The 20646-nt window shown below is 37.5% G+C and overlaps 3 protein-coding genes across 16 annotated transcripts in view; 2 read left to right on the top strand and 1 right to left on the bottom strand.

Moving 5' to 3' along the window:
* Nucleotides 1-20646, top strand: part of TTLL5 (tubulin tyrosine ligase like 5) — a 291140-nt gene that overhangs the window by 89731 nt on the left and 180763 nt on the right. For 9 of the 14 annotated variants that reach the window (XR_007727547.1, XR_007727546.1, XM_050798672.1 and 6 more), the window contains 5 exons: nucleotides 643-705; nucleotides 5254-5292; nucleotides 12047-12204; nucleotides 13499-13805; nucleotides 19371-19491. Coding sequence is in view for 12 of the 14 variants with exons in the window: in XM_050798672.1 (XP_050654629.1) it covers nucleotides 643-705; nucleotides 5254-5292; nucleotides 12047-12204; nucleotides 13499-13805; nucleotides 19371-19491 (688 nt within the window). In the remaining 2 variants the exon portion in view is untranslated. The remainder of the gene's footprint in view (nucleotides 1-642; nucleotides 706-5253; nucleotides 5293-12046; nucleotides 12205-13498; nucleotides 13806-19370; nucleotides 19492-20646) is intronic. The other 5 variants (XM_050798671.1, XM_050798669.1, XM_050798668.1 and 2 more) reach the window with 1 other exon arrangement.
* ACYP1 (acylphosphatase 1) overlaps nucleotides 1-20646 on the bottom strand; it is an 820450-nt gene that overhangs the window by 712502 nt on the left and 87302 nt on the right. The window lies entirely within an intron of this gene.
* IFT43 (intraflagellar transport 43) overlaps nucleotides 15431-20646 on the top strand; it is a 315828-nt gene continuing 310612 nt past the window's right edge. Inside the window, exon 1 of the mRNA XM_050798880.1 lies at nucleotides 15431-15435. The gene's annotated coding sequence lies outside the window, so the exon portion shown is untranslated. The remainder of the gene's footprint in view (nucleotides 15436-20646) is intronic.

The following is a 20646-nucleotide window of genomic DNA, read 5'->3' as shown; positions in this document are numbered from 1 at the left end:
TACCCAGCCCCTATTCAAGATGGAGTTACTCTAGTTCAAACGCCTCTGACAAGAGGATTCTAGGGAGACTTGGCTGACTCTACTGTAGGATCCATGTCAGGCAACTGTGTGGAGAGAGTGTGAATGAATTGATGTTACAGATGATCCAACTTTTGAAACTTTGGAAGAGAAAGTATTTGCCTTTAGCAGTAGACATCTAGGAGCCACTGAAAGCTCTTAAGTTAGGAAATAACATGATTGAAACAGTCTCTTATCTACATTTTCAGGCCCTTTATGCGTCTCCTATTCCCAGTTTCATTTGACCTATATATAAATTTTTGTTAATTTTTCTTTTATCTTTCAGTATTATTTTCTGAATTTAGCATATTATCTATTAATCCAAGAAATGCTGGTTTTTCTTTCTGTTTTCTAAATTAAATCCTCTTTTTCCTTATTCTTTTTATTCTATTTGTTTCTGTTCTAGTGTCTTACAATTTAAATTTGAGCAACAGTCTTTTCCTTTGCTACTTTACAAACAGTATATTTCTTTAAAAACAGTATATAAGTACCCCTGTTACTTCTGTGCTTGATTCATGGTTTTATTTCTACATTTTCCTCTTGAACTAGCTTAAGAAATAACCGGTTTCTTTCTTTGCCTTTCAGGTCCTACCTCGAGCATAAGACCTCAATGAACTATATGCTGGCAACACGCCTCTTCCAGGACAGGTAGAGATTTGCTAAACTTTAAATTTAGGACTAGATCACAAGATTAAAAGAAAGTACATGTAAAAGAAGGAAAGAGACCTTATAAAAGTCTTTATGTAAAATCTCTGCTAGAAAAAAAGTCCTGTAGAAAGGATGATATAATGACTCATTTTCCCAGAATTTATCATGAACTCTCAGCACTTTGTAACATTTCCAAAAGACAAAAATTAAACTATAACGATCTTTGAGCAATTTTAACAGATGCCTTAAACTTTATTCTTCTTTAAGGAAGGCCTTTACTCAGTGCCATTATACTTTAGATGCAGTTTTAATAGACATGATTATTTGTTTTTCTAGACCAGAAGAGATTAGAATTATCAGATTGGAAAAAGTGGAGGGGAGGTAATTCATAAAGTAAATACACTGAAACTTTTTATAAGAAATGACAACTGATAATCTCAATACAAGGGAAAATAGAAGGAAATGATGGAAAACAGACATTGGAATTTAAATAGCACAGCAATCAGGGCTGCTTAGTTCCACATACTTTTAGCCCCTGAGACATAACTGCATTGCACTATAGTTCATTAATTGATTATCAAAATAAGGCACCCTAGTTATTTAGAGAAACCTATATTATTTTGATGTAGGTTTCAAAAAAAATCCTTTTTTGAAGGATTCTTAAAATAGATACCCATATTTTAACCATCTGCAATTTCATGATCTAGTATCAGGAAATACATGGGATTTGCAATTTGTCTCTATAAATTTGTGGTAATTACGATTAAGTAATGTAGGTTCTAAAGAAAGAGATCTTTGGATTTATGTAGAAGACACAATCTCATTTCTTTATATATATAAAACCTGTGGGTTTTTCCTCCCCTAAACTTTTACAAGGTTTCTTTTACCTTTAGAGTTTCGATACTTTACCAGGATGTGTTCCATTATTTTGGTTATGCAGTGAGTGCAGCCTTTCAGTCTTTCAGCTGTGGGAAGTACTTCCCTTATCCTTTCTTTTCTCTCCTTGTGGAATTCCTGTTAGATAAATTTTGGCTATAGCCTCCATATTTCTTTACTGTTTTTATACTTTTGGTTTTGCCTCTTAGCTTTAAATTCTTGGAGATTTCTTGGATTTTGTTTTCCAAAACTAAATTGGTCTTCATATCTATATCGTTATTTATTACCCACACAGGATAGGGGTGTTTAATTTAGTTTTTTATTTTGGCAAGTGTGTTTTTAATATACAAGAACTATTTTTGCTTTTTGAATAGTTTTAGTATTTCATGGATGTAATGTCTTTTCAAATGTCTATTTTAGATGGTTTAAAGTTCCTTTCTGTTTTTTTGCATTATTTTAATTCTTATGGATTAGTTGTATTTATTCATCTTATTCTTTCTAGTTTTAACTTTTATATATCTGCAAATGTATGGTGATCTCTGTCCAGTCATATTTAGAAGTAATGAACTGTTTGCTTAAGACAGGTAGTTTGCTTCACAGATTATGTAGGTCTGTTTCTGAACTGACGTGGACCCTGTGCTTGAGGCTGGATCTTTCTATACTTGGGTTTCCCAGGAAGGGGAAGGAGGGCAGAGTAGGCATTGTGGGGACCACTACATTAGCCAAAATGAGGAAGCATCTGCCTAGGAGTAGCCAAAAATAAACAATTTGAGATATAATAATACATGTGCCTCTTTGTTAACATATTGAATAGTAAGACCTAGCAGCAGATCTGATACCTACCGTAATTTCAAAGAATGATAAATACTGACATTATTTCAAAATTGTTGTAATAATTCTAAAGTAATATGAAAATAGATGCATTATTTCTTTTGGTAATGAAGTCACATTAATCCACTACTGTGGATAGTTTCCTACATTTATATGGAGGAAATGCTAAATTTCAATTAGAGGATGTAAGTTTTTTTCTATCCAAGTTTGTATACTCCCCTGCATTCTTTCTTCAGGCCCCAGTTAACAGCTCCTGCTTATGAAGCATTCTAAAAACTTTGATTAAAAAAACCATAATTTTTCCTGTTTAGCTAAGAAAAACCCTCATGATCTACCCATGCCTACCTTTTTAGCCTAATCATCACCTTTCCACACCAACTCATGGCCATTTCTACTTGCTCTTATATACATCCTTGTTCTTACAAACTCCCCTTCTTTTGGAATGGCCTTCATTCCATCCCTAAATTCTTCTAACTTTGTCCCTCCTCCTCTATCCTAGATTAGGAAGAGGTACTCCCAGCCCTTCTTTTATCCTAACTCAGTCTAATTTAGATTCCCAGATTGTATAATTGCCTATTGACTAATTTGTACTTTCCAGGTTGGCTCTTAAGAGTAGGTACTTTGTTATGTTCATCTTTGTCAGTATCAAGAACCTACCGCGTGGTAGGCACACACATGGAAACATGCACTGAAAAAAATGAGATTGTGTTTGTAGCAAGTCCTCGTATCTTCCAATAAATCTATTCGCTCATCAATCTGAATTGATGTTTTCTTTCTTGCAAATCTAATTAATTTTGTTATTGTTAGAACTACTTTCAAACTAATTCTCTACTCATTTCTTTTAGGTTACTTTTGACTACCTTCCTTACCTTCTTGACTCCTCCCCAGCCTACCCACCCTGTCCTGGCAAACAGTATCTTACATACTGTCTTACACTATGGCAGTAGCTTTAATGCTGGCTTATGTCCTGTTCACCCCACCCCACCCCCACCCCCACCCAGAGTGAAGTGTTGGTACTTACTAAAAGCTGCCCAGGTAATGATAATGTAAAGTCATGATTGCCAATTACTGGAGAAAACCATTATCTGGGTGAAAAACTTAAAATCATTTTGAGACTTTCTGATGATTACCTGACAATATCAGGACATTAACATGGATAGAAAACATGGGAAAGGAAAGACAAAACATCTTGGTGAAAACTTACCTTTTCACTGGATTTTTCTTTACATGTCATCTACATTGCATTTGTCTCTACAAAAAAACCAATATCAAAACACGTTATGTGACTCTATATAATATTTTTGAAATGACAGAGTTTTAGAATGGGGAACAGATTAATGGGGCAGGGTTTAAGAGGTATGGGTAGTTATAAAAGGGCAACATAGGGGATCTTTGTGGTGATGTAATCACTGAGTATCTTTTCTGTGGTGGGTAGATGAACCTACATAGGCAATAAAAGTGTACTGAATTAAAAACACATGTACATAAATGAGTACAGGTAAAACTGGGAACTTTTTTTTTTTTTTTTTTTTTTTTTTTTTGAGACAGTGTCTCACTCTGTTGCCCAGGCTGGAGTGCAGTGATGCAATCTTGGCTCACTGCAACCTCCTCCTTCTGGGTTCAAGCAATTCTCCTGCCTCAGCCTCCCAAGCAGCTGGGATTATGGGCTCATGACACCACACGCGGCTAATTTTTGCATTTTTTAATAGAGGCAGGGTTTTGCCATGTTGGCCAAGCTGGTCTGGAACTCCTGGCCTCAAGTAGTCCACTCACCTCGGCCTCCCAAAGTGCTAGAATTATAGGCGTGAGCCACTGTCCAGCCAGAAATTTTTTAAGAGTGTTAAATGAAAGGAACTTGAGAGTGTTTTAAAAGAAAAACAAAACCCTATTTAAACATGAGTAGCACTCAATTTCTGTGGTTAGAGCCCAGCCCTAGTTTAGAGACAATGGAGAGTATCTTTTTTCAGTAGAGGTTTGTTGTTGTTGTTGTTTTGTTTTTTTGAGATGGAGTCTCGCTCTGTCGCCCAGGGTGGAGTGTAGTGGCACGATCTTGGCTCACTGCAACCTCCGCCTCCCAGGTTCAAGTAATTCTCCTGCCTCAGCCTCCCAAGTAGCTGGGATTACAGGTGCACACCACCACGCCTGGCTAATTTTTTGTATTTTAGTAGAGACGGGGTTTCACCGTGTTGCCCAGGCTGGTCTCAAACTCCTGAGCTCAGGCAATCCCCCTGCTTTGGCCTCCCAAAGTGCTAGGATTACAGGTGTGAGCCAATGCGCCCAGCCTTTTAATACAGAATTTTTTTTTAATTGTGGAAAATATATTTCTGATGAGCATCCCTTTTGAACCCCATGAGAATTGAACTTGGTTTCTTTTCCTAAAACAGTTCAATGAAAGTAGAAAGAGCACTGCAGTTTGAGACCTAAGCCAGGGGCTCAGATGTAAGCCCTTTAAGCTCTGGCCATGGCAGGTCAAAAAAGTATCTTATCCTGCTCCTTTCTATAAATGGAGCTAATTAACAACCTTCTTCACAGGGTTGTTGTGATGAATAAGCAGTTTGCTTTGTAAATAGATAAACAAATACAAATAATTGTTACAATTTTTCTCTATAATTTGTTTGTCTTCTCTCGTTTTTTATTGATGTCCCTCCAGCTCACACCACTCTACTCTTTTATGAGAATGTTCTCAATTTATCTGTCTGCTTTTCTGCAAAGATGCCCTCCTTGGCCTAATTTCATTTTGAATTTCTGTATTAAAAATTTCTGGAGTACATGTGTGTGTGAACTCAAGAGAGACTATCTGAATAGCATTCTCTAACCCAGTTGTCCTTTCTGCTTCTGTAGGGGAAACCCAAGAAGAAGCTTACTGACAGGAAGAACACGGTAATTGCCTTTTAAAAGTTGAGAAATTCTTTCCATGTGCATAATATGTGACCGTGCACAGACTAAGCATAATACCTTATATAACCATTTTTAGTTTGGTTCAGCTCGAATAGTAACATAAAATTTTTTTCTATTGAAAAAGTGTTTTGTGGCCACTTTTTACAAACTAAGTTTGAGATTTACTTCACTATAACTACAGGTATATTATTCTAACTGAAGATGGTATTCTCGTTTAGCTGTGTAAGAGAATTAATGAGATTTTGAAACTACTGTCATGTTAGATTCAAGTAAGAGTTTATGTTTTGGCCTTGACATGCCAGAGGCACACAGCTCTGTGCCTCATGGTACAGAGGAGAACCTGTTTCTAGTTTGCCACAGAACTGAAAGTATACAAAACACCTGTGGACTTTCATTTAGGCAGAGAGCCCTTTAAAGCATAAATCTAATTTTTCTTTAAAGAAGGAATATATTATGATTGTCATTTAGTTAAGGGAAAACTGAGATAAATCAAGTTTGTAGCTTGTTTCCAAATAGAAAGTCACCCTTGGTATATAAGTTTTCTCTAGTTTTGAGTCGAGAAATATGCTTTGTATAACATACTGCTGTTAATTTGGAAATTGAGAAAAAAAATCTTAAACATTAAGAATATATGAAGATCACTGAGTTCTGTTCTTCATTTTTTGGCACTCATTTTGTATTGCCATCAATAGGGATTTTGGGCTCTGTAAAGGTAAAAGCAAATGCAAGCTGGCATATGATAGACCATATGCTGGAGCATGAAACAAGTCCTAATATATTTAAAAGGATTAAAATGATATAGAATATGTTCTTTGGCCACAATAGAATTGAATATCAATAACAATAGAAAATCTTCACATACTTGGGGATTAAACAACATTTCTAAATAATTCATGGGTCAAAGAAGAAATGATGAGGAAAATTACAAAATACTTTGAACTGAATGGTAGTAAAAATATGTCAAGTTATGTGCACTACAGCTAAAGTAGTACTTTGGGGGAAATTGTAAGTTTAAATGCTTACCTTAGAAACTGAGGACTGAGATGAGGGTTCTAATGTTTAAGAAACTGAAAAAAGCAGAGTAAGTAGAAGAAAGTAGTAGAAGTAAGTAGAAGAAAGGAAAGGCAGAAATCAAATATAAAACAAACAATAAAGAATATTAACAAAATCCAAAGTGTGTTCATTGATAAGGTAGCATAATTGATAAACCCTTAGGTAGACTGATCTAGAATAAAGAGAAAAGACAGTAATTACCAATATCATCAGATAGAAAGGAGAGGATTTCACTATAGATTCAACAGACATAAAGTGGATACTAAGGTGAGGAAAAAGGTTATTAAGGCAATATTATTAGCAACTTTATTCCATTACTTTGACAACTTAGATGAAATGACAGTTCTTTGTGGTGGGGGGAATGTGGAGGCGAACACCCAAACTGATACCAGCTGAAGTAGAAATTTTGAAAAGCCCTGTATCTGTTGAGAAAATTGAATTTGTAATGAAAAACTTTCCTGTAGAGAAAACTCTGGGCTCTCTGGTTTCACTATTGAATTCTGTCAAGCATTTGAGGAATAATAGCACCAATCTTATACAGATTCTTTTAAGAATATAGGAAGGGACACTTCCCAGTTCATCTTATGATGCCAGCATGACTATGATGCCAAAACCTGACAAAGACATTAAAATAGAAGAAGCGAAAATTACAGGCTAATATCCTTCATGAACAAAGACACAAAATTTTTTAATATTTAGCAAATCTAATCTGCCAGTATAAAAAGGATAATACATATGACCGAGATTTTCCCCAGTATTCCCCAGTATTGCTTAACGTTTGAAAATTAGTCATTGAAATTCACCATATTAATTACAGGGGAAAAACTAGATTTATCTTTTCATTAGATATCCCAAAAAAGCAACTGATGAAATTCAACACATATTTATGAGAAAAACTCAGCAAATCAGAAATAGAAGGAAACTTCTTTAATTTGATAAAGGACTTACATGAAAAACCTATTGCTATCATCATATTCAGTAAAATATTGAAGGCTTTTTCTGTATGATTTGTAATAGGGCAAGATGTCCACCCATACCACTTTTATTCACATTGTACGTTAGTATAGTAAAGCAAGGCAGCAAAAAAGAAATGCACACAGATTGGAAAGGAGGAAGTAAAATGTCTATTTTTGGATGACATAATCAGGTTAGTAGAAAATCCTAAGGCATCTATAACTACAAGAACACAGAAGTGAACTTAGCAAGGTCTTAGGATACAAGATTGACATACTAAAATCAATTGTATCTTAATGTACTAGTAGTAAATAATTGGAAAATGAAATTTTAAAATATATTTACAACAGCATTTGAAAATATGAAATACTTAGGAATAAATTTAACAAAACATGTTTAATACCTATACAGTAAAAACTATTAAATAATACTGAAAGAAATTTAAAAAGACCTAAATAAATGGAGAGATATACCATATTTGTCGATTAGAAGAATTAATGTAGTTAAAATAGCCATTTTCCTCAAAGTGATGTAAAGATCCAGTGCAATCTCAATCATTATTCTGGTGGATTTTTTAAAAGAAACGGACCAACATTTAAAAATTTATATTCAAATACAAAGGACTCAGAATATCCAAAGTAATCTTGAAAAAGACTTAAAGTACTTGACCTAAATACTGTAATTGTACAGTATTCAAGATACTGGCAAACTGATCACATTGAAACAGAATAGAAAGCCCAGAAATAGACCCACATTTATATGGTCAAAGTAATCCAATGGTGAAAGGAAATTATTTTTTAAAAATGGGGATGGAACAACTGAATATCATATTTTAAAAAATGAACCCCAACCGCTATCTTCCATAGAAATTAGAGATGATTCATAGATATAAAAACTATTACTATAAAACCTATTGAAGAAAACATAATATCTTTGTGACTTTGGGCTTGGCTGTTTTTAGACATGACACAGAAAGCAATAAAACACAAATAGTGTTATATTTTCTCAAGATTAAAAACTTTGTTATAAGATACTGTTAGGAAGATGATTTGGCAAGCCACTGACTGAGTGGAAATACGCATCAAACGTATCTGTCAAAGGATTGATATCTAGGAACTATCAAGAACTCCCACAACTCAATAATAAAAAGACCGTCCACCCAGTTACAAAAGGGTAAAATGTTTGAACAGACCCTTCAAAAGGAAGACATATGAGTAGCCAATATGCTCATGAAAATGCGCTTAACAACATTAGTTATTAGGGAATTACAAATTAAAACCACATTATACCACTGAACATCTAGCAGAATGGCTGATACTATACTGACAATACTAAATGTCGGTAAGGATGTGGAACTAACAGAACTGTGATAAATCGTCGTTGACAGCATAAACTGGTACAGGCACTCTAGGAAGCGACTGGCAGTTTGTTAGAAATACACAAATTTCACTTTGAGATCTACACAGAAGAAAAACGGCTTGTACAAACACGTTCATAGTAGCTTTATTCGTAATGCTCCAAAACAGGAAATAACATAGGTGTCCAACAAGAGAGCAGATAACTGTGGGTTATTCGGACAGTGACCTACTGCTCAGAAGTAAAATGGGATGAATACTGATACACACATGAGTGAATCTCAAAAGCATGCTGAATGAAAGAAGCCTTACACAAAACAGTTCATACTGTATGGTTTCATTTTTATGAAATTCTAGAACAGGCAAAATGAATACATGATGAAAAATTCACAACTGTGATTACCTTTAGGACGTTAGGGAAGGATTGAGTGGGAAGTGGCATGAGAACTTCTGAGGTGATAGTAATGTTAAGAGTTTAGGTTATAAAGCTCTAGGCATTTGTCAGAACTCATTAAGTGGACATTTAATATTTGGATATGTCACTGTACGTAACTTTTAGCTTACCAAACACAGTTTTATAAAACAATTATTGAACTCTAGATAGTAATGATATGCATGTTGAAATGTTTAGGAGCAAAATGCAGTGATGTCTCTAACTTTGAATTGCTTTAAAAACTAGATAGATTGATGTATGAATGGAGGGATGTATGATTGAATATATACGTAACAAAACAAAATATAGTAAAATGTTAATTGTAGAAACTAGGTGGTAGGTAGGTATATGGTTGTTCATTGCATAATTCTTTAAACTTTTGTTTAAATATTTTCAAAAAAAAATGTTGAGGGCCGGGCGTGGTGGCTCACACCTGTAATCCCAGCACTTTGGGAGGCCGAGGCGGGTGGATCATGAGGTCAGGAGATCGAGACCATCCTGGCTAATACGGTGAAACCCCATCTCTACTAAAAATACAAAAAATTAGCCATGCGTGGTGGCACATGCCTGTAGTCCCAGCTACCCGGGAGGCTGAGGCAGGAGAATTGCTTGAACCCAGGAGGCAGAGGTTGCAGTGAGTCGAGATGGTGCCACTGCACTCCAGCCTGGGCGACAGAGAGAGACTCCGTCTCAAAAATAAATAAATAAATAAATACATAAATACATAAATAGTTGGAGAAAGTAAATGAGAAAGACGTAGCTAAAAGATAATCAACTCATTTTTAGGAAATTCAGTTGTTTATTAACCAATATTTATGGCAAGTCAGCTGTGTGCTGGACTATCTCATAAGCATCTAATATACAGTGATATAAGACAAACATGGTCCTTGCCCTCATAGAACTATTATTCTGGCCTATCGGATTCATACTTTACCCAACATTCCCTGTCCTCCATCCCTTGTACTATTTAGGATTTATCTGTTTATCCAGGATCTCTTAGTTCCTAGTTGTTATTTTAAAGTATCTTTGGAGAAAGAGATTTGTAGTAGCTTCTCCATATCTCTGAGCTTTTAGCATTCATGTTTTCAAAAGTTTATTTTTTGAGTTTTTGTTGATAAAAAGAAATCTCTTTTTTTCCTGAAGAATGGAGTTCTTGACAATGTAGACAGTGTAATGTAGACAATATAAACTCTTGTTTTTATAATGAACAGTGCTTCATGAACGTAAACACTGGGCTTTAATTTATTAGGGTGTTGAATTAACTTCCACTCATTTAATTAGAATGACCTCAGACATTAAATTGTCTCCAACCACATTAAGTTTTTAAGAGACATGTCTTTGGAGAGAGAGTTTGTGTGTTTATGAGATAACGATGTCGGTGTTAAACTATGCCCATGTTTGTCCATACGGTTTTCAAATTTGACCAAGTTAAAAAAGAAATACAAAATTGACCAAGTTAGCCAGACATTATTAAATACATTGTTTAAATGATTTTATTTTTCTATCAGATTTATTTTATTTTCTTTATTATTGAAGTGGCTAAAAGTTTATTTCTATAGCTCTCTCTCTGTGTGTGTTTGTGTGTATGTGTGTGTGTTTGTGTGTGTGTGTGTTTGCTCTTTGAGACTCTGATAAAATACATTTGAACTATTTTTAAAGTTCGTTGATTTGCTTCCCATTTCTGCTCCCAGTGCCAGGACCTTCCTGTTTTTGGCTCTGTGTCCTACTCCGGAGACAAAGCCTCCAAAAGACTTACCATCCATTCCATCCACCCAGAAATCCCTATCAAAAAGGTCCTAAATAGACCAAATGACACAGCCTTTTTATTATACTCAGAGACTGAAAACTCCCAGAGGAGTTAGGATGATTTCTTGACCTCAAAGTGAACACACTTTGAGTTCTAGAGAGTTCAGAGCCAACCGATTCGATTTCGAGGTTGGGCGGAGAGAGTTGGCTACATGATTTCAGTCACTGATACAGATACTGCTTTTCTGACCTGGTGACCCAGAGCCCTCTCTTTGATGACTTGGTTATGGCTGTCTCTCCTGTATTTTGCTCAGTCCTTGTATAGATTGGGCCTCATATCAGTCACTCCCTGATTTGTGATTTGTCTTACTTTAATGCCTAATGTATCTGGTGCCAGCCCCCTTTCCACATCCCATTTCTCATTCTTGACCTGATGTATTTGGCCTTGTCCTATCTCTACTTCTTTCCCCTGTCTGTGCCTCTGACTCTAACTCCTGACCTGTACTTAATGCCTGTAAGGTCCCTGCCACCTTGCTTCACCTTCTCCTGTAGCTAATTAGGATCTTAAAGGAGGGTGGGTGCCTTGGCATTTCCTCATGTTGGGATGCTTGAGACTTGATAAGTCCCTAGGGCTTGGTAGTTTTTCACTAAGACACTTCTATGCGTCTCAGTCAACTCGGTGCTCCCTCGCATATTCACAGATCATCAGCCTTTCTTCCCCTCATCTGAACCTCTGCTAAATCTATATTGTTTAGATTTTATATACATTCAAAAGTATATTTATAAAATGCTGAGTAAGTTATAATGGATAAAAATGAAACAAACACCATTTGCCACCACTCAACTTAAGAATTAACATGTGGTCATTTTTAATGTGTAAAGTATTTTAAGCATAAGGTGTTGGGTGGCACTTTATGATCCCTGCGGTAAAGTAATAATCAGTATCACTGAATACTTAAAGGTCTTAAACATTGTCTTTAGCCACATATCTTTTTCAGAATATTTAGTAAATTCAAATGAGTCACTAGTGAGGTTTTAACGTAGATTCTAGTGTTCCTCTTTATCTGTCAAACTTTTAGAATTCACTTGAGTTACCATGTCCGGTGTGTCAGCATTACAGAATTCTGGCAAGCATAGCCTTGGAATGAAAGAGAACTTTCTGAAGGTCGTAGCTACCATGTTGCTTTTCCCCTAGAATGACTACCGATGGAGCGCCAGAATTGAAGATAGAAAGCCTGAATTCAAAGGCCAAGCTGCATGCTGCACTTTACGAGAGGAAGCTCCTGTCTCTGGAGGTGCGAAAACGTAGACGACGGAGTAGCAGATTGAGGGCAATGAGGCCAAAATACCCAGGTACCTGCTGGTGAGCTTTCACCAAACTCCCTTATCTGGATCCTGCCAGACTGAGTTAACCAGCTGCTTACTCAGTATTTTATGAGTCAGAATCTTCCTGATCACATACACCTTTTTTGTATAGTTTTTTTCTCTGAAACTTAATTTCCACAAAGTCTTAAGTTTTTAAACCTTCCACTCTATAATATTTGTATTGAAGACTATCTGAAACACATACATTTTGGCCTTTGCTCTTATGTCAGCATCATACAAATACCTGGTACTCTAGGAATAATATTGGCCTGAGTTTAATGGAATCCTGAGCATTGCTGTTCAGGTTTTTTGTAATTAGGTAAGTTCAGTTCCTTCTTTAACATTGCTGAATGGCATATTTCAGACAAAGTGAAATTTCTTTCTCTCCCAGCTTCTACAATGCTGTAGGTCTATTTGTAATTGACTGATATACTGATTTCCTTTTTTTTCTTCCCTTCCCTCCTTTGTTGAACATCTGTATCAGGCAGCATGTTAGTCACTGAGGTTTTGCTGGTAAATAAAAAAGATACGGTCTCTGTCCTCATAGAACTTACAAGGTGGTAGAGAAGGGCAATGAATAAACATAGGATACAAAGATATTCCCCTGTTCTTTATACCTCCATGAAGGGTGCTTTTTAAAAAAATCTCTTAACACACTGTAGAAATTACTAAGCCAAGGGTTTTTGGTTTTTTATTTATTTATTTTTATTTCTTGCCTTAAGTTATAAAAGAGCCATGATGAGAGTATGATGAAAAATATATACTTTAATGAAGATTATTAGTAGGTTTTAGAATATGTAAGATTAGGCCAGGCATGGTGCCTCATGCCTATAATCCCAGCACTTTAGGAGGCCGAGGTGGGCGGATCGCATGGGCCCAGGAGTTCGAGACCAGCCTAGGCAATCTGGCAAAATCCTGTCTCTATGAAAAATACAAAAATTAGCTGGGTATGGTCACATGTGCCTATAGTCCCAACTACTTGGAAGGCTGAGGTGGGAGGACTACTTGACCCCAGGACGTTGAGCTGTAATGAGCCGAGATCCTGCCACTGCCCTCCAGCCTGGGCAACAGAGTGAGAACCTGTCGCAAAAAATGATAATAAAAACAAAAATAAATAAGAGAATATATGAGATGAGAGAGTGACATGTGGTTGCTATTAATTCTGTGCCTTGTTTGTGGTTTGGTTTAGAAATGGGCTTTTACTAAAAAGAAAAAGGAAGGTATTGGGAGAGAGGAACATTTAATCCTTTTTTCAGCAACATTAGTGATTCTTCGCATTTAGTGATTACCCAACCAGCTGAAATGAATGTTAAAACTGAGACAGAGAGTGAAGAGGAGGAAGAAGTCGCATTAGACAATGAAGATGAAGAGCAGGAAGCTTCCCAGGAGGAGTCTGCAGGATTTCTTAGAGAAAATCAAGCCAAAGATACACCCTCATTGACAACTTTGGTAGAAAATACACCCAAAGAAAATTCCATGAAAGTTCGTGAATGGAGTAAAAAAGGTGAACGGTGCTGCAAACTTGAGACTCAGGAGCTGGAGCCTAAATTTAACCTGATGCAGGTTCTTCAAGATAACGGCAATCTTAGGTAAGTATCTTTTATAATTATATTAGTAAAACTGATAACAGCTAACTTGTACTGTGTACCAGGTACTATTTTAGTGGTTTTACAGTCATTTTTCATTTAATATTTACAGAAGTCCTATGAAATAATGACTGTGATTAGACTTTGCTATCATTAAGGAAACTGAGCCTTAGAGAGGTTAGGTAACTTGTCTAAAGTAGAGCTGTGATACAAACCTGGGTCTCATTGGTTGGGCATTTGTGTCAGTCACTGAGTATAAGGTAACTGAGACAAGGAGCTCAAGCAGCTCATGGTTTAGTATCAGAGACAGAGAGCTTAGGCCATGGCCCCACTACAAACAAAGTGGTCTTAGGACATAGAAAAAGAGTGATTAGTCTGGCGTGGCAGGGCTAGAAAGGCATTATAGAGGAGGGAAAATTGGAATCAGGCCTTGACTGATGAGTAGGGTTTCAGGAGCTTTGGGAAGTAATGGTTAAGTGTGGGGGTGCTAGGTAGAGGCAATAAACACGTAGAGGTGGCCAGACGCAGTGTCTCACACCTGTAATCCCAGCACTTTGTGAGGCCGAGGCAGTTGGATCACCTAAGATCAGGAGTTCAAGACCAGTCTGACCAATATGGAGAAACCCCCGTCTCTACTAAAAATACAAAATTAGCCGGGCGTGGTGGCACATGCCTGTAGTCCCAGCTACTAGGGAGGATGAGGCAGGAGAATTGCTTGAACCCGGGAAGTGGAGTTTGCAGTGAGCCAAGATTGTGCCATTGCCTTCCAGCCTGGGCAACAAGAGTGAAACTCCATCTTATAAAAAAAAAAAAAAAAAAAAAAAAAAGAAAAAATTAGCCGGGCGTGGTGGCACATGCCTGTAGTCCCAGCTACTAGGGAGGATGAGGCAGGAGAATTGCTTGAACCCGGGAAGTGGAGTTTGCAGTGAGCCAAGATTGTGCCATTGCCTTCCAGCCTGGGCAACAAGAGTGAAACTCCATCTTATAAAAAAAAAAAAAAAAAAAAAAAAAAAAAAAAGACTTAGAGGTGTGATAATACAGTCATTAATTAAGTCCCTCGGTGAGTTTTTATTGAGCACCTGCCCTATGCCAAGAATTGTGCTAGGCCATTTCACATTACTATGGGGACCAAGATAGGCCTGGAGCTTACAGTCTAGTGGGGAAGACTGACAGTCACCAAAGAAACAAGGTCATTTCAGGTCATGAGAAATGCTGTCAGGACAATAAGATGGTGTAATGTTAGAATGTAATTGGGCAGAGTTACTTAATTGCAGTGATCTGGCATGAAGAGGTAACCTTTGAGGTAAGTCCTGAATGATAAGGAGTCAGTCCTGTGAATATTAGGAGGCAGAACATTCCCAGCAGAATAGCAAGTACAAAGGCCCAGACATCATAATGAGCTTGGTGTGTTTACAAAATACAGACTAGAAGAATTACATGGGGAGAAGAGCATGGTAAGAAATGAGACTAAAAAATTGGATGTTGTTAAATTGTGAAGGGCTGTAAGAGGAGCCTGAGCTTTATTTTCTAGATGACTTTTAAGCAGATAAATGATATGATGAGATCTTGTTTTAGGAAGTAAATCGTGCTTGCATTGTGGGATAGTGAAACTAAAGGTGGGGGGATGGGGGGGGTGAGTAAGGGACTGTTAGAATTGTCCAGAGCCAGGAAGATGAAGGCCTTGATCAGAGTAATGGCTTTAGGAATGGAGAGAATGGGATGGACTTAGTAAAATTTGCAAAGTAAAATTGATGAGACTAAATTTTTCACATTTGGAAACTTGGTGGTGCCTTCGGTCAATATAAGGAACAGGAGTTGGTTTCATGATAAAAACAATGAGTTTGATTTAAGACGTAGTAAGGAAGTGTTCTGGGCTGATGTCCAATAGACAGGTGAAAATACGGCTTTGTTGGTCGAGGTTGAACAGGATTGTATAGTTGATAGGGAAAGTCTTCAGAATGGGTAAGATTGTTCACAAAGTTATTTGGTTCAGCAAGGATAAAAAAGAGAGAATTGAGCCCTGGGGAATACCACTGTTCAATGGGTAAGTCAGTAAAAAGATCAAGAAGTAGCAGTTAGAGCAATAGACATAACATCAGAAAGGAGTAGTATGGTAAAAGCTGCAGAATGAGCGTTTCAGGTCTGTAGAGCCTCAAACAGCCCAAGTTAGATGAATAGTGAAAAGAGACTTCTGGATTTGTGACCTAGGGCCAGTTGAGTAGGTGGAAGAGCAGTTGTGAGCAGAGAAAATAAGAAAGCAAGTGTGAAGTAACTTTCTAAGGGTTTGGCAGTGAAAGGAAGGTAAGAATGCATCAGGGAGACAGCCAGCTTAAAAAAATGGATTTTTTTTTCTTTTGAGAAGAGGTTCTGGAGCTTGTTTATAGACTAAGAGGAAGGATTTGAGGATAAGAGGATTAGAAATGCAGAAATGGATATATTGGTAGAGAAGAGTCCTAAAGGAAGGTGGGAAGAGGCCAGAGGAGGGAATATCTCTTCCTATAAGTCAGAAAGAAAGTGCTATGGGATGAATGAAGTTGATGGAAGTTTAAGAGCAAGAAATTTTAGGCATTTATGCATGATAGTCTTTATTTCTAAATTAGAGGCCAGTTCTTATACTGAAAGTCTGGATTGGAGTACCATGGGATAGAGTTAAGATTTGGAACGGTGTCATGGAGAATAAGAATAGTTCTGTCAGTGGAGAATACACTAAACTCAGTCAAAAGACCTGGGCTCTGTCTATTTTAGTGCTACCAACTTGCTGTGTGGTCATAGGCAAGTCAAAGAGCTTCTCTAGGCCTCAGTTTCCTTTTCTGTCAATCCAAGGTATGGAGTTAGACAAGTGTTTTTTCAAACTTCTTCCTAGAAGGAAAAAAGATTTCACTGAATTGAAAATAGAGCATTTGATAACCACTGGACTGTATTCTAAGGTCCTTTCCAGCAATAACATTCTGCTTAGTTGTTGTAGAAATAAATGATTTCTTCACGAATCTTGTGGCTCTCACTTTGAATGAGTAAACTGTTAAAATTGCAGGGTGTGTTAGTGTCAATCAGTGGTTTTCAGACTGTGTTCCCTAAAGCTGCTCATTGTTCGGTGAAGTGTCTCAGAGGCTGCTTAGGGGTTTGGGGAAGGTCCACAGCCAGGGTTCAGAACTCTAAGCATTGCCTCATTGTTGCATATCTTATATACTGGGCATATACGTAACCTTTTGTTTTTTAAAATTGGTTTCTTTGGTGTAAATCATTCTGGTTTTCATTCTTTCATCTTTTTGGGGGGTTTGTTGCAAGTGACTAGCTGAACAACGTGTCCAATACCTTAGAGACAGTCTCAGAATTAACATTCGTGAGGTTTATAGAAATGGAAACCTCAATACTTGTTCATTTGCTTTGCAACAGTGATTCACAACAAAACAATGATTGAAGTCTCAACTTATGAGCAGTAATCCCCTTATTTAAAAGATCTTCAAGTTTTCATATAAAGGGATTAATCAGTGGAATTGGATATTCTGCTACATTCGAAGGTGTCTGAAACATGCTATTTCTTGCTCATTATATTGTAGGTGAATTTATTGACCCAAACGGAGGATCTTTTAAATTTATTTTGACTTGAGAATAATTTGTTGTGGAAACAAAGCTTATAGGATTGGTTCAGGACAAAGTCGTATATGTTCTCTGGGTAAACAAGAGTATAATTATTGTCTTTGAGAAACAGTTGAAAATCTACATTTATGGCCAGGCATGGTGGCTCATGCCTGTAATCCCAGTACTTTGGGAGGCTGAGGTGGGTGGATCGCCTGAGTTTGAGACCAACCTGATCAACATAGTGAAAATCCATCTTTACTAAAATACAAAAATTAGCTGGGCATGGTAGTGAGCACCTGTCATCTCAGCTACTTGGGAGGCTGAGGCGGGAGAATCGCTTGAACGTGGGAGGCAGAGGTTGCAGTGAACCGAGATCACGCCACTGCACTCCAGCCTGGGTGACAAGAGCAAAACTCTGTCTTAAAAAAAAAAAAAAAGAAAATATAAATGTAAATGTATTATTTCAAAACCATATTATGCTCCCATAAAAAGCATCCCTGCTAGTAACAAAGATCTAGCCTTATTCATAGTTCATATTCTGAAGCTCTTATGTATTAAGCTCTCAAAAGCAAATCTACTCCCCAGCCTGACTCCCTTGCCCTCCAATTCTCCAACACACATGTGGAAGCTAGACTGGAGCCCTCTTATGATTTCCAGCTTACTCTATCCAAATCCTACCTCCTAACCTTGTGAAAACAGTCAGTAGAAAGCATTCAGTGATATTGCATGGGCGAGGATTGTAAACAAAGTTTGTATTGGGCCCTAATCTTCAGTGATATTATTTTGGCTACAGTGTCAGAAGGCCAATCAGCTGAAGTAACCAAAATCTTGACTGAAAGAAAACAGATCTGCCATGAATAGCAGCTGAGGTGAAAATCATCAGTGTCTCTCTGGCACTTCTGTCTTCCAGACTATAGCTCGATCAGATTTCCTTGTTTCCAGCCTAGACTACCAGGCAGAAAATAGCTGGGTTCTTTAATAATATTGCTGAGGTGCTTTTCACAAGACTTGAGGGTTTCTTTTGCCCACTGAATATCTGGGCTTGTCCTGCCTGGCCCATCAGTTTATCTATGACAAACTCTGTTGGACCTCCCTCATTTGTTCTGGACTCCAGCCATTCCATCTTGTAGTTGAGAACAGTGTGGCCTTAAATTTGGCCTTAAGAGTTCCTTTATAGGATTTATCTATTTCCTGCTTTGGACACTTTTATATACTAGAAATATCAATTGCCATTGCAAAATTCACACTTTTGCACTAACTGATATGTTCTTAAGGACCTCCAAATGTAAAAAAAATGTCTCATTAATACAGTGGTTTTTGTGAAGATTCAGTACTCCTGTCTGTTCCCCCAAGAAAGTTGTTAAAAAGTTCAGAGAGGGTCAGGCACAGTGACTCAGGCCTGTATGTAATCCCAGCACTTTGGGAGGCCAAGACAGGTGGATCACTTGAGGCCAGGAGTTTGAGACCAGTTTGGCCAACATGGTGAAACCCCATCTCTACTAAAAATACAAAAATGAGCTGAGTGTGGTGGTGTGCATCTATAATTCCAGCTCCTCAGGTGGCTGAGGCAGAAGAATCGCGTGAATGCAGCAGGATAGAGGTTGCAATGAGCCGAGATTCCGCCACTACATTGCAGCCTGGGTGACAGAATGAGACCCTGTCTCAAAAAAAAAAAAAAAAAGGAAAAAAAAAAATTCCAAAGAGAAGGTTTGAGTAGGAAATTTAATTTTCTGTTCTTGTTGTTTTCCCTCATGCTAATAATGAGAAAATAAATAGGATTCTCCATCTCTGATTCTTTTAATAGGAAATTAAAAAAAAAACCCTCACGTACTGCTTAGAAGGAATCATTATTCACAGGCTGTAAGATGGGTTTCATATTTCTTAGCCATCATAATAGAAGGATCCTCAGTCACTTTGAGAGAAGCAAGTACACATTTTGTAGGTTTACACTTCCATTGCATAACAGTATGTTGTTTTGGATTTCTATAGCAAAGTGCAGGCCCGAATAGCATTCTCTGCCTATCTCCAGCATGTTCAAATTCGCCTGATGAAAGACAGTGGAGGTCAGACGTTCAGTGCCAGTTGGGCTGCCAAAGAGGATGAACAGATGGTGAGGCTCTTCTTATTGGAACTTTTTTACTTTCCCTTTTTCTTTCTTCTTTCTGTTTTTTTGTTTGTTTGTTTGTTTTTTGTTTTTTTTTCTATTAAGGTAAAGTGCAATGTATTTTTCTGGTGAAAGAATTATTACATAAGAAAGTTTTTAGATTTCTTAATACTTCAACATGAAGCAAATCTTTGACCTGGAGCTATGTTCATTACACCACGTAGTGAAGGCATCAATGTATTTCATTTTGAAATTGAAATTGATTTCTTGTTGGATGTGAAGCCTTGTGCAAAGCCCTTTAAAAGAATAACAATTTACAGTCTTTTCTCAAGCAACCTCACATATTATTAACTCTGAGGTAGGCATTATTATCCCTATTTTACAGAAGAGCAAACAAAGACCTCGAGAAGCCAAAATTCCACAGGTTGTACGTGATGAAACTGGAATTTAAACACAGATGTACATTACTTGCTCCTCCATTGGTTTCATGCATCATAAAGCATTTATTTTCTGTCCTGAGGAGTCAAATTAACTCTTTGAAAGTCACCACCTTATCATAGGCCCTGTCAGAATGCACCATCCTCCAAGTTGGTATTTTTTACTTTACTAGTTGTGACCTCGTAAGATTCTTAGATTGCTAGAATCAAACTTGCATAATCATTTTTACTGTATATCAGTCATTTGAACATTCCTGGGATTCAGTATTCTAGGACGGTTTTGTGTGTGTGAATCAGTATGATGGGGAGCTTTAAGCTGTTTGGTAAGGTCAGAGCTTATAGAAGAAGCCACAGCCCTTCAGTTTTGTTTTTTTTTCAGACGGAGTCTTGCTCTGTTGCCCAGGCTGGAGTGCAGTGGTGCGATCTCAGCTCACTGCAACCTCTGCCTCCTGGGTTCAAGCTATTCTCCTGCCTCAGCATCCCGGATTCAAGCTATTTTCCTGCCTCAGCCTCCCAAGTAGCTGGGATTACAGGCATGCACCACCAAGCCTGGCTAATTTTGTATTTTTAGTAGTGATGGGGTTTCTCCATGTTGGTCAGGCTGGTCTCGAACTCCTGACCTTAGGTGATCTACCCGCCTTGGCCTCCCAAAGTGCTGGGATTGCAGGCATGAGCCACTGCACCCAGCCCCATATTCTTTTTAATAACAGGGATTTGTCACCAA

The sequence above is a fragment of the Macaca thibetana genome, chromosome 7 (genome assembly GCF_024542745.1).
Source record: "Macaca thibetana thibetana isolate TM-01 chromosome 7, ASM2454274v1, whole genome shotgun sequence".
In the NCBI taxonomy this organism is placed as follows: domain Eukaryota; kingdom Metazoa; phylum Chordata; class Mammalia; order Primates; family Cercopithecidae; genus Macaca; species Macaca thibetana.
Note: the sequence above shows the minus strand (reverse complement) of the source record. Positions and strands in the feature narration are given on the sequence as shown.